Raw genomic sequence first — 11,441 nt, forward strand, 5'->3', positions numbered from 1 at the left:
GTGCGGGCCACGCCCGTAATGTAGCTCCTCCCCCTTCTTCTCCGAGGCTTGACCACGCCGTAATGGTGGCAAATGCAGTTGGCAATAAATGCAGTTGGCAATAGTTGGCAACTCCCCTACATATTGTCATTTTCCCCTGCATTTTGCTGCATATTGCCATTTTCCCCGTAGGTATCCCCTACCCCCTACATTAGGCTGAAAACCCCTACCATAGGGGATTTCCCCTACGAGTGGCAGCCTTGCCAGTGCGCGTGCGCGAATTTACGTCACGTCGGCAGCGAGAAGGGGTTCCCCAACACGAACCAATCAGGAACTGCCACGTCACACTTATGATCTCAGAATTCCTGTGACAGGAATTCGCGTTACACTGGCTGGAAGTCATTCGCTAGAGGCGCTTCCTCAGCGCCAATAAACACAACAAGGCGCCAGCACACATTCACGGGGGAGGGGAGGAGAAACGAACGTTGGCAACCTGTTATCAAAATGGCCACGATGTTACAAGGTGCTTCTCCTCACGACATCTTTTGTCTCGACCTCACCAACAAGCACCTGGCCGGCAAACAGCAGTCCCGAACACAAGCAGGTAAAGAACGTGGGGAACTCGGCAGATTTAAAGTGTTGGGAACCGTGCAGTGAAAAGTGCCGATCGGTCTCGGTGGACTGGCCCTTTCCTTCTTGGTGCTCTCTCTCGTTCTCTCTCAAGCGCCCTCTGCTGGCTGTCGGTGTGTTTGGGCATGGCAAGATGGCGGCTGTGCATGTGTGGTGAGGTGCAAGCTGTTCTGACTTTCGATCTTGTTGTTTTTTTTCCTCATCGTTTTCACTTTTTCTTTCCCATTTTTTTGTTTATCTTCACTTCTCCGCCTGCCCCCACCACTCCCTTTCATTAAACCCGATACCTCAACCCTCATCATCCCCACCCATTTCCTCCCCACCCGTTCTCCCCTTCCTCTGCACGTTTCCCCTCATAACCCGCCCGTTCTCCTCAATACCCACCCGTTCTCCTCAATACCCACCCGTTCTCCTCAATACCCACCCGTTCTCCTCATCCCAGCCGTTCTCCTCATCCCCGCCCGTTATCCTCATCCCAGCCCGTTATCCTCATCCCAGCCCGTTCCCCTCATCCCCCGCCCGTTCTCCTCATCCCCGCCCGTTCTCCTCATCCCCGCCCGTTCTCCTCATCCCAGCCCGTTCTCCTCATCGCCATCCGTTCTCCTCATCCCCATCCGTTCTCCTCCCCCCCCCCCCCCCCCCATTTCGCTCCTCGCTTGTGTGGCTGTCTCTATTCGAATCTTTTCCCATTTTCTTCTATATTTCCTCTGAGATACAGAAATAGAGAGAGCGCCCACACCTTTCGGTGAGATTGAGGGGTGAGTGGTATTCCATCGGCACTCTGACGAGTTTCTGTGGTTTGTCGCCCTTTTCCTCATTGAGAGGTGTGTTTTTCTGCGTTCGTTTTCTCGTGCTGGTACATGCCGATTGCCGTTTTTGTTTGCGATTTATTCCCCCTCCTTTTCCCCCTGAAAGCTGTACCCCTCCCTTTCCCCCCGGCTCCAACTCGGCTTAGTCCGGGTAATTTTAAAATTGGTAAAATGTCGACACGTTCCCCGTATCATACGGGCCGTATGCAGCTTTCGAAGCTCTCACTCCTCCCGATGAAGTTAGTGTGGAACACATTGTTATTAGTCCCCTACCGGAGTACACCGGAAGGGACTATAGGTTTGCACGCCGTCCCTCCGTCTATCAGTCCGTCACGCAAAGAACAATTTTCCGGACTTTTTTTCTGAACGCTTAATGCTAATCCGGACGACAGACTGCCGGTAGGGGACATGTATTGCAGCGCAATACTCAGAATGCTTGTTGCTATTGGTAATACTAGGGCATGCCCGTACTATATATATATCTAAAATTATATCCCCCCCCTCTATTTACATGAAATGGTTTGGTCCAAAGCGAACGGCTTGCGAGTACGGTGACAATCCCCCCCCCCCTCTATTTACATGAAATGGTTTGGTCCAAAGCGAACGGCTTGCGAGTACGGTGACAATCCCCCCCCTCTATTTACATGAAATGGTTTGGTCCAAAGCGAACGGCTTGCGGAGTTTGGTAAAGAAATCGCCATAGCGTGCACGTAATTAGTTTTAAAACATAGTTGAACGCCAACATAGTTTGCCAACGTGAAATAAATGAATACGCTCTCAAATGTGCCGTCCGAGGCAGAGTCTGTTCGCCACGTTCGGCACACGTGATAGCTCGCTGCTCTCTGATTGGTTGAATCGTTTTTTGGACATAGCTCGGTAACTACTTCTCCGATTAATATGAAACCTTGAAAAGGCACATCCTCGGGTCCCCAGCAATATACCTGGCAAGTTTCAAGTATATCGGACCGGTAGTTGTCGAGAAACAGCGGTCACAGACAAACATACATACATACATACATACATACATACACACAGAGATTAGTGGAATTATAGATAGATCATTGGTATGGAAAAGATCCGTGCAGCGTCACGAATGAATAAACGTATCGTGGTTTTTTTTAGCCGAGGAAAGCCTCGTACCGGTACATGAGGTTGTCCGGCTGGTCTATCCACGGACAATGGACACTTCATTTTGGTTTCCCCACTCGCTACCCCAGCTGTTATTGTTAAACTACTATCTAATGTCCCCCCTTTCTAAAGAATGAGTCGCTGTTAGTGGAACTATCGCGGTATGGCACCGTCATGTCCCAGGTCCCAGGTATCGTCCCAGGATCTTTCCGACGGCAGAATTCATCGAACTTCCCACATCCAACGTCGATAAAGTATTAAATGTGGTTTTAAAATCCCAAATCAAAGAACACGACGACCAAGTATATGCGTCACCCGAAACATTAAAATGCTTCACATGTGGAAAGTTCGGACATTTAAAACGCTTCTGTCCCCAAACTGCACCCTCTGTGACCGAGCAGACAGGCTCTCCGGACAATACTGTGCCCCCTCTACCTCTCAACACTGACGAACAAACTACCCCAACTACTGTCCCAGATCCCCCTCTACCTCTCAACTCTGACGAACAAAGTACCCCAACTACTGTCTCAGATCCCCCTCTACCTCTCAACTCTGACGAACAAACTACCCCAACTACTGTCCCAGATCCCCCTCTACCTCTCAACTCTGACGAACAAACCACCCCAACTACTGTCTCAGATCCCCCTCTACCTCCCAACACTGATGAACAAACTATCCCAACTACTGTCCCAGATCCCCCTCCACCTCTCAACACTGACAAACAAACTACCCCAACTATTGTCTCAGATCCCCCTCTACCTCTCAACACTGATGTACAAACTACCCCATCTACTGTCCCAGATCCCCCTCCACCTCTCAACACTGACAAACAAACTACCCCAACTATTGTCTCAGATCCCCCTCTACCTCTCAACTCTGACAAACAAACTATCCCAACTACTGTCCCAGATCCCCCACTACCTCTCAACTCTGACGAACAAACTACCCCAACTACTGTCCCAGATCCCCCTCTACCTCTCAACACTGACGAACAAACAATCCCAATGACTGTCCCAGATCCCCTTCTACCTCTCAACTCTGATGAACAAACTATCCCAACTACTGTCCCAGATTCCCCTCGACCTCTCAACACTGATGAACAAACTACCCCAACTACTGTCTCAGATCCCCCTCTACCTCTCAACACTGACGAACAAACTACCCCAACTACTGTCTCAGACCCCTGCTCCTCAACACTGACGAACAAACTACCCCAACTACAGTCTCAGATCCCCCTCTCCCTCTCAACACTGACGAACAAACTACCCCAACTACTGTCTCAGATCCCCCTTTACCTCTGAACACTGACGAACAAACTACCCCCACTACAGTCTCAGATCCCCCTCTCCCTCTCAACACTGACGAACAAACTACCCCAACTACTGTCCCAGATCCCCGCTACCTCTCAACACTGATGAACAAACTACCCCAACTACTGTCCCAGATCCCCTCTACCTCTCAACATTGACGAACAAACAACCCCACTATTGTCTCAGACCCCACCCTACCTCTCAACACTGACGAACAAACTACCCAAACTACTGTCCCAGATCCCCCTCTACCTCTCAACACTGATGAACAAACTACCCCAACTACTGTCCCAGATCCCCCTCTACCCTCTCAACACTGACGAACAAACTATCCCAACTACTGTCCCAGATCCCCCACTACCTCTCAACACTGACGAACAAACTACCCCAACTACTGTCCCAGATCCCCCGCTACCTCTCAACACTGACGAACAAACTACCCCAACTACTGTCCCAGATCCCCTCTACCTCTCAACACTGACGAACAAACTATCCCAACTACTGTCCCAGACCCCCCTCCACCTCTCAACTCTGATGAACAAACTACCCCAAATACTGTCCCAGATCCCCCTCCACCTCTCAACACTGACAAACAAACTACCCCAACTACTGTCTCAGATTCCCCTCCACCTCTCAACTCTGACGAACAAACTATCCCAACTACTGTCCCAGACCCCCCGCTACCTCTCAACTCTGATGAACAAACTACCACAACTACTGTCCCAGATCCCCCTCCACCTCCCAACACTGACAAACAAACTACCCCAACTACTGTCCCAGATCCCCCTCCACATCTCAACTCTGACGAACAAACTATCCCAACTACTGTCTCAGATCCCCCACTACCTCTCAACACTGACGAACAAACTACCCCAACTACTGTCCCAGACCCCCTCCACCTCTCAACACTGATGAACAAACTATCCCAACTACTGCCCCAGATCCCCCGCTACCTCTCAACTCTGACGAACAAACTATCCCAACTGCTGTCCCAGATCCCCCTCTACTTCTCAACTCTGATGAACAAACTACCCCAACTACTGTCCCAGATCCCCCCTCCCTCTCAACATTGATGAACAAACTACCCCAATACTGTCTCAGACCCCACCCTACCTCCTCTCAACTCTGACGAACAAACAACCCCAACTACTGTCTCAGATCCCCCGCTACACTGATGAACACTGACGAACAAACTACCCGTACTGCAGTCTCAGATCCCCCTCTCCCTCTCAACACTGACAAACAAACTACCCCAACTACTGTCTGAGATCCCCTTCTACCTCTCAACACTGATGAACAAACTACCCCAACTACTGTCCCAGATCCCCCGCTACCTCTCAACTCTGACGAACAAACTACCCCAACTACTGTCCCAGATCCCCCGCTTCCCTCTCAACTCTGACGTACAAACTATCCCTACTACTGTCCCAGATTCCCCACTACCCCTCAACTCTGACGAACAAACTACCCCAACTACTGTCTCAGACCCCCTCTCCCTCACAACACTGACGAACAAACTACCCCAACTACTGTTTCAGATGACATCATACCAATTTCAATGCTGATGATACGAACATCTCGGATGGGTTTACACTTGTGTTCTTCATTAAGGACTAGCAGAAGTCCCCGGCATTGCCGGGCGGGGGAAGGGAGGGGAGGGGAGGGGAAGCGGAGGGGAGGGGAATGGGGGGGGGAGGGGAGGAGAGGGTGGGGAGGGGAGAAGAGGGGGGGAGGGGAGAAGAGGGGGGGAGGGGAGAAGGGGAGAAGAGGGGGGGGGAGAAGGGGAGAAGAGGGGGGGAGGGGAGAAGAGGGGGGAGGGGAGAAGAGTGGGGAGGAGGAGAGGGGAGAAGTGGGGGGGAAGGGGAAGGGGAGGGATGGGAGGGGGAGGGGGAGAGGGGAGAGGGGGGAGGGAGAGGGGGGAGGGGGAGTGGGGAGGGAGAGGGGGGAGGGGGAGAGGGAGAGGGAGAGGGGGGAGGGGGAGGGGGAGGGAGAGGGGGGAGTGGGGAGGGAGAGGGGAGAGGGGGGAGGGGGAGGGAGAGGGGGGAGTGGGGAGGGAGAGGGGAGAGGGGGGAGGGGGAGGGGAGGGGAATGGGGGAGGGGGATGGGGAGGGGAGGGGGAGGGGAGAAAGGGAGGGGGTAGGGTGGAGGGGAGTGGGTGGGGGGAGTCAAGTCGGAAGTCATTGTCATCAATTGAATGTCGCATTTATTTTTTATTCCCTGTCAAATGGCATTGGTCCCGCATTCCGAACCCGGAAGTCGGACGTCATTGTCATCAAATAAATGTTTCACTCTGTCACATGCCGTTGGTCCCATGTCAATCGGATGAAGTTGAAAAATTAACGTTACAAAGTTTCTCTGGGACGTACTGATTCCGAATATGAAGTTGAAAAATTAACGTTCCGAAATACGCTGATGACGTCATGATTTTAAAACGCGAAGTTTCTTTTAATTTTAAGGTGTGCTGTAGTTGCTCTGAGACGTACTGATTCCGAATATGCCTTTGGTTTTGCGCTGCGATGAGTAGTTCTCGAGTTATAAGAGGACAAACAAACAAACAAACATACTTTACTGCTTTATATAAATAGAAGAGGAAAACGCCTCAGAATTCATTTACACCTCATAAAGAAAAAGTGGTAGTTCTCGAATCAGACACTTCGGAAATGCCTCTGTCCGACCAAACTACTACCAGCAACCGGTACGATGGTCGTGCATGAGAATGTAGATCCCCAGCCCTCACCCGAGACTTTCCCCCACAATGCAATGGAGGAAAATTATATCCCTCCTCAAGGGAAATGTAAAACTGTTCCGTGTCCTCCTGTGAATGATGACGAAGTGCATCAAGACCCGACCGTAAAAATAGGGGGACATCCAATCGAAGAACTCCCCCCCTCCCCCCACCCCCACTACATGAGGTTCCTTTAATTGCACTACCCCCTCCTGCTCATATTAATATGGAGCAGGATGGCACCTGCACACCTCTAGTTACCTCAGAGCCCCAAGAACCAGTAATTGAAAGTTTCCCGGACACTGGTTCCGACATGTCCGAGTAGGAATCTTACGAAATTGAGGAGTTCCCAAACAACAAGTGAATGCAATGTCTCACCAGCCCAAATATTGAAATTCCTCAATCACACTTTTAGAAAGAGACACATGGACAATAAAGATCACTTTTCTGACCTGCACCGGTTTATCGACACGGCAAGGAACATCATCCGATGGCCTAGCGACCATTTCACAGAAGCCCAATGGAGCAGGCTGAAAAAGTACATTGTGAGAGCAAAAGATGAACTAAAAAAATGAGTTTTGGAAGCTTAAATATAAATGGTGGCACGAGTCAGTTGCGCAAACTCCAAGTGGTGAACCTTGCACTACAGAAAAAAATAGATGTTCTTTTCTTACAGGAAACCCACACTATGCCAGCATCCCATGCAGAATGGAACCGGATGATGAAAACGACCAATTTTCTTAGTGAATTCCAATTCCCGAACTGCAGGAGTGGCTTTTCTTTTGAATCCCCATTTCCATCCATCAAAACTTTCCTTTAAAAACATGATCCCAGGGCACCTAGCCTCCCTGGAATTTGTTATTAATAACATAAATGTTACTTTGTTGATCGTTTATGCCCCTTCAAATAGCAAGGAGCGGCAACGCTTCTATGCTAGATTAGGGCCTTATATGAGGCAAATAGACCTGCACAGGTGTATTATAATGGCAGGTGATTTTAACTGCACTCTGCAACCAAACCTAGATAGGAACGGTGCGGAACCCCATCCCAGATCAGCTAAATTATTAGCAGAGATAATAAGGGATTTTAAGCTTCAGGATCTTTGGTGGCAACAAAATCCCACGACGCATCAATTTACCTGGAGCAAGATCACAAACAACCAGGTATCCCTAGCTAGGCTCGACCGGATCTGTATAAATTCACCATTTTTCAATCTCTCCTCCTACCACTGGAATTTCACCCTCTGGTTTTTCAGATCATCATTTAATTACCGTGAATTACCACTCACATCTGTCTTTGAATCGCCATTCTTTCTGGAAACTTAGTCACCATATTAGAAAACCCCTCCTTTTGGGCTGCTTTTGAAGACGTATGGTCTGTTTTATTAAATCAACAAGCGTTACGCCTAGGTCCCCCGTCGGTGAAGTGATGTGAGTTGACAAAGTGGAAGACACAGAAAACATGGATCAAAAACACCAGTTTACAGATCAGCGTTTGTGGTGGGACAATATAAAGGCCCAAAGTAGAGGTTTTTGCCAACAATTTTGTTTCTTAACAACACAAGTGGAGCGTAGAATAAAGGCTAGTTTAGAAAGGCAAATTCTACAAATTCAAACACATAAAAAAAACTCACTCTTCCCCCCCAACAAGAACTGAAACTGAAGGAAAAGAAAGCTTTCCTTAATACAATAATTGAGAATCAATCCCAAGGGGCATTAACAAGATTACGTTTTCAACAGCTCAACCTTTTGGACACGCCAACCCGATACTTCTTTGATTTTGAATCTAATGGCGCTTTTCCATTGCACAGTACGGTTCGGTACGGCACTGTACTGTATGGTTTGGTATGGTACGGTAATCCCTGTGTCGTTTTTCCATCGCACAACAGAACCATGAAAATAGGCGGAGTTATCTGAAGTGACGAAAAAAAACTGCGACCGCTGTGGTGACGTCATTTCTCATGCGACACTAAACTCTAAACATCTCCGCAACTATGGAGGAACTTGAAGGTGTGTTTTACTTCTTCGTCGGGTTTTGGTTTTATCTGAACATGAGTTTTTTAACGAAATGCAAAAAGAGAAAGAGGACGTGTTTGAGAAGGAAGTGTTTGAGAAAAAGCTGAAAGATGCCAGAAAGCGGACAGCTAAAAAGAGAAAGAAACTTTTGCTGAGATATGCTTTGGTAGATCTTCTCATTTCATATGCTGGACTCCAGATGTCGTTTGATTTGGTCTTCCGACCAAACACTGATGAGGGCTTGCACATCAGCAGCAGACCAAACTGAACTCTCCAGGTTTCCATGTATTTTTTTCCTGATTTTTATCACTTATGCTTTAGCTATCTTCTCTCTGGAATTGTGGTATTACAAAATGGCAGTTGGGTCTGAACATAGCGTGACGGTTCTGTTACGATTGTGATTGACCAATCAACGGTCTGCAGTATTGCTAGCTCCACCCATAGGTCCGGGTTCGGCTCGCTTGGTACCTACCCATAGCAGGAACCAAATTTAGCACGGGTACTTATAGACAGGTCCATGCCAGGCAGAAATGGCGCCGTTTTCCAGTCAAGGTTTTCTCAGTGGATTTATATACTTTTGATCATACTCTGTCGAATAAGCTTGTGGGCCACCCTGAAATTTGCCTCAAATCCAAGATGGCCACCAGAATAGCTAAAATAGTATTTCTGAGAGTTGCTTTTACCCATAGATGATTTTTTTTCAACTGATTGTGGCCTATTATGATAAAGAAAGATAACTCAGTCATAACTCAGCCATAAAAATTAACAATCGGTACTTTATTAACAAAATGGCCGCCGGGCAACTTCCATATTACGGAAACTGCTATAACTTCAGTTCCGAGTGTGATATGATTATAATTTTGGTGTCCAGTCATATGTTTTTGGGGTCAAGGAATCCATATTTGTACTTTTTATTTCAGTGAAATCATTGGTTCATAAAGAAATCTAAGATGGCTGCCAATACTGGCCACCGATGTGGCAGATTCAGTCATGTCTTGTGCTCCATACAATACATTTTGATTCAATTTCTTGGTTTCCAAAGTCTGGTTATCCATTTAGTTGGTTTATCATGACACTAGCTCAATAGATCATCCCCTAAATCATGGATGAACAATAAATCCAAGATGGCTGCCGCTGAACGGCTCCTAGTCAGTTTTGCTTCGTCTACCAAACTACACAGGTTTATAAAATGTATCTGAATTCCCATTCAATATGATCCCCGGCTTTGGTTATGCTTTGGGAAAAATATGTTGTTCAAAAGGCACATAATCCTCAGTTACTAAGATCAAGATCAAGATCACTCTCTTCACTCTGAAAGTCTGAATAAAGTCCACAGGTATCCGAAGAAAGTTGTTCCATGGTGCTCTCCGAATTTTCCCCATCTCCTTGGTACTCTTCATCAACTTCAGATTCTTCTGCTCTTTCTTCTGCCCCACCGATACCTATAAAAAATGTGAATGGATATAGTCGGGATTCAAAACAGTAAATCATATAAAAATAACAAAATTACGATTGCATTTTGGACTTATCTACCTTGCTTTTCTCTTTCTCTACAGTGAACTTCACTGTCTTGTACATGTTTTCTGCTTGTATTCCTGTGTCTCTTCTTCCTTGAAGGCTGGCTTCTCTCTTCTACTGCATCTTCTAAATCTGCATCATACTCCGCGAGACCTGTAAGTGGAAGGTTACACATATTTAATCTGGATGAATGCACTGCCAGTGGGAATACATTGGAGGAACTTTATGACAGGAACGAAAAGCAATGATCAAAGTAATGATATATTTTTAGTATACTTACTTTGAATTTGTCTTTTCTTGCTCTTTTTCTTGGAGAGGCTTGGAGGGAGTTGCGGGCAGGTAAACCATATTGGCCTGATACCATCATCTGTATTTTCCCATCCTCTGTCAGTGATAGAAGGATACTCAATGTTTTGCTTGAGACACTGGTACCACACCCATGCCTGAAGGTCACTCCTCTTGAGGTGTTCATTGGTGCTACTCTCGTCTGGAAGGATGCTGGAACTAGATTTCACCTTTTGAGTGTTGTACGTTCGGATCCTTGTTTCAACAAAGCTTTCTTGTTCACTTCCAGAATACATGCAGGTTCTGAAGAAGCATTTAGCACTGGTAGCATCTTGAAAAGATTGATTTGATCTGCCCAGCTGAGAGAGTAGATGGGATTTCTCTTGTTTCAACATCTTCTTCAATGGCTTGATTTTGGATTTTTCTTGACCTTCTCCATGCCCGTTTTGATCTTGAGATTCACAATCCTGTCAAAAATGTTCATTCTGCCTTCTCCAGTAGCCTTGAGTCTAAGGTTAACAAAGTCTTGGAATTGTTTCTCTCCTGCTTCGGTTGATGACAACAATCCACTGACAATACCTTGGTTAATTTCCACTCCAGTTTTCATGTGACGCGCAGAACCAATCAGAAAAGGGTCAAAGTACTTATCCAATTGGATGACTAGGTTGCGAACCATGTTGTCATGCTGCCTCCGTGCCCCTATTGTTGTTTCCTTGTGAGTTGAAGAGGTCAGGATATGCAACCTTTCCTTCAATCTTCCTCTGAGCTTTGCCATTAAGTGACTCGTTTTTATGAACGCATCTGTTGTCTGCTTGCTGGTACTGTAACCGCCTTGCATTGGACCACCCCGGACTTTAACCTCTCTGTTGATTGTGGTCTCAGTGATCAAGTCCCCATGGATCGTAGAAAAGGGCTCGCCAGTCATCGACCCTCCGAATCCATTTTGCAACAGATCATCCCAGGCATCTTTGTGATTCACCTTCAGATTTTGGAGATTGACGTGTTGGAATGTCAGGTACCTAGCATAGTTGATGTGCCCGAA

The 11,441-nt window shown here is 47.3% G+C and overlaps 1 protein-coding gene across 1 annotated transcript; it reads right to left on the bottom strand.

Moving 5' to 3' along the window:
• Window positions 1–9,721: 9,721 nt before the first annotated feature.
• Window positions 9,722–10,716, bottom strand: LOC144889730 (uncharacterized). Its single transcript, XM_078770910.1, has 3 exons — window positions 10,395–10,716; window positions 10,130–10,267; window positions 9,722–10,038 (listed from the first exon to the last, which is right to left on the bottom strand). Exons 1-3 carry the CDS (start codon window positions 10,693–10,695, stop codon window positions 9,869–9,871), a joined length of 609 nt encoding a protein of 202 aa, XP_078627036.1. The 5' UTR covers window positions 10,696–10,716; the 3' UTR covers window positions 9,722–9,868.
• Between the last annotated feature and the right edge of the window lie 725 nt (window positions 10,717–11,441).

Source organism: Myxine glutinosa, chromosome 1, assembly GCF_964187855.1.
Source record: "Myxine glutinosa chromosome 1, kmMyxGlut1.1, whole genome shotgun sequence".
Taxonomy (NCBI): Eukaryota; Metazoa; Chordata; class Myxini; order Myxiniformes; family Myxinidae; genus Myxine; species Myxine glutinosa.

Bases quoted from the DNA above. Each gene is read 5' to 3' on its own strand.
- LOC144889730 (XM_078770910.1), bottom strand. From the start codon at position 10,695: ATGTATTCTGGAAGTGAACAAGAAAGCTTTGTTGAAACAAGGATCCGA. The intron at 10,268-10,394 runs GTAAGTATACTA...TTCCACTTACAG, and splicing joins CAAGAAAAGACAAATTCAAA to GTCTCGCGGAGTATGATGCA. The intron at 10,039-10,129 runs GTAGATAAGTCC...CATTTTTTATAG, and splicing joins TAGAGAAAGAGAAAAGCAAG to GTATCGGTGGGGCAGAAGAA.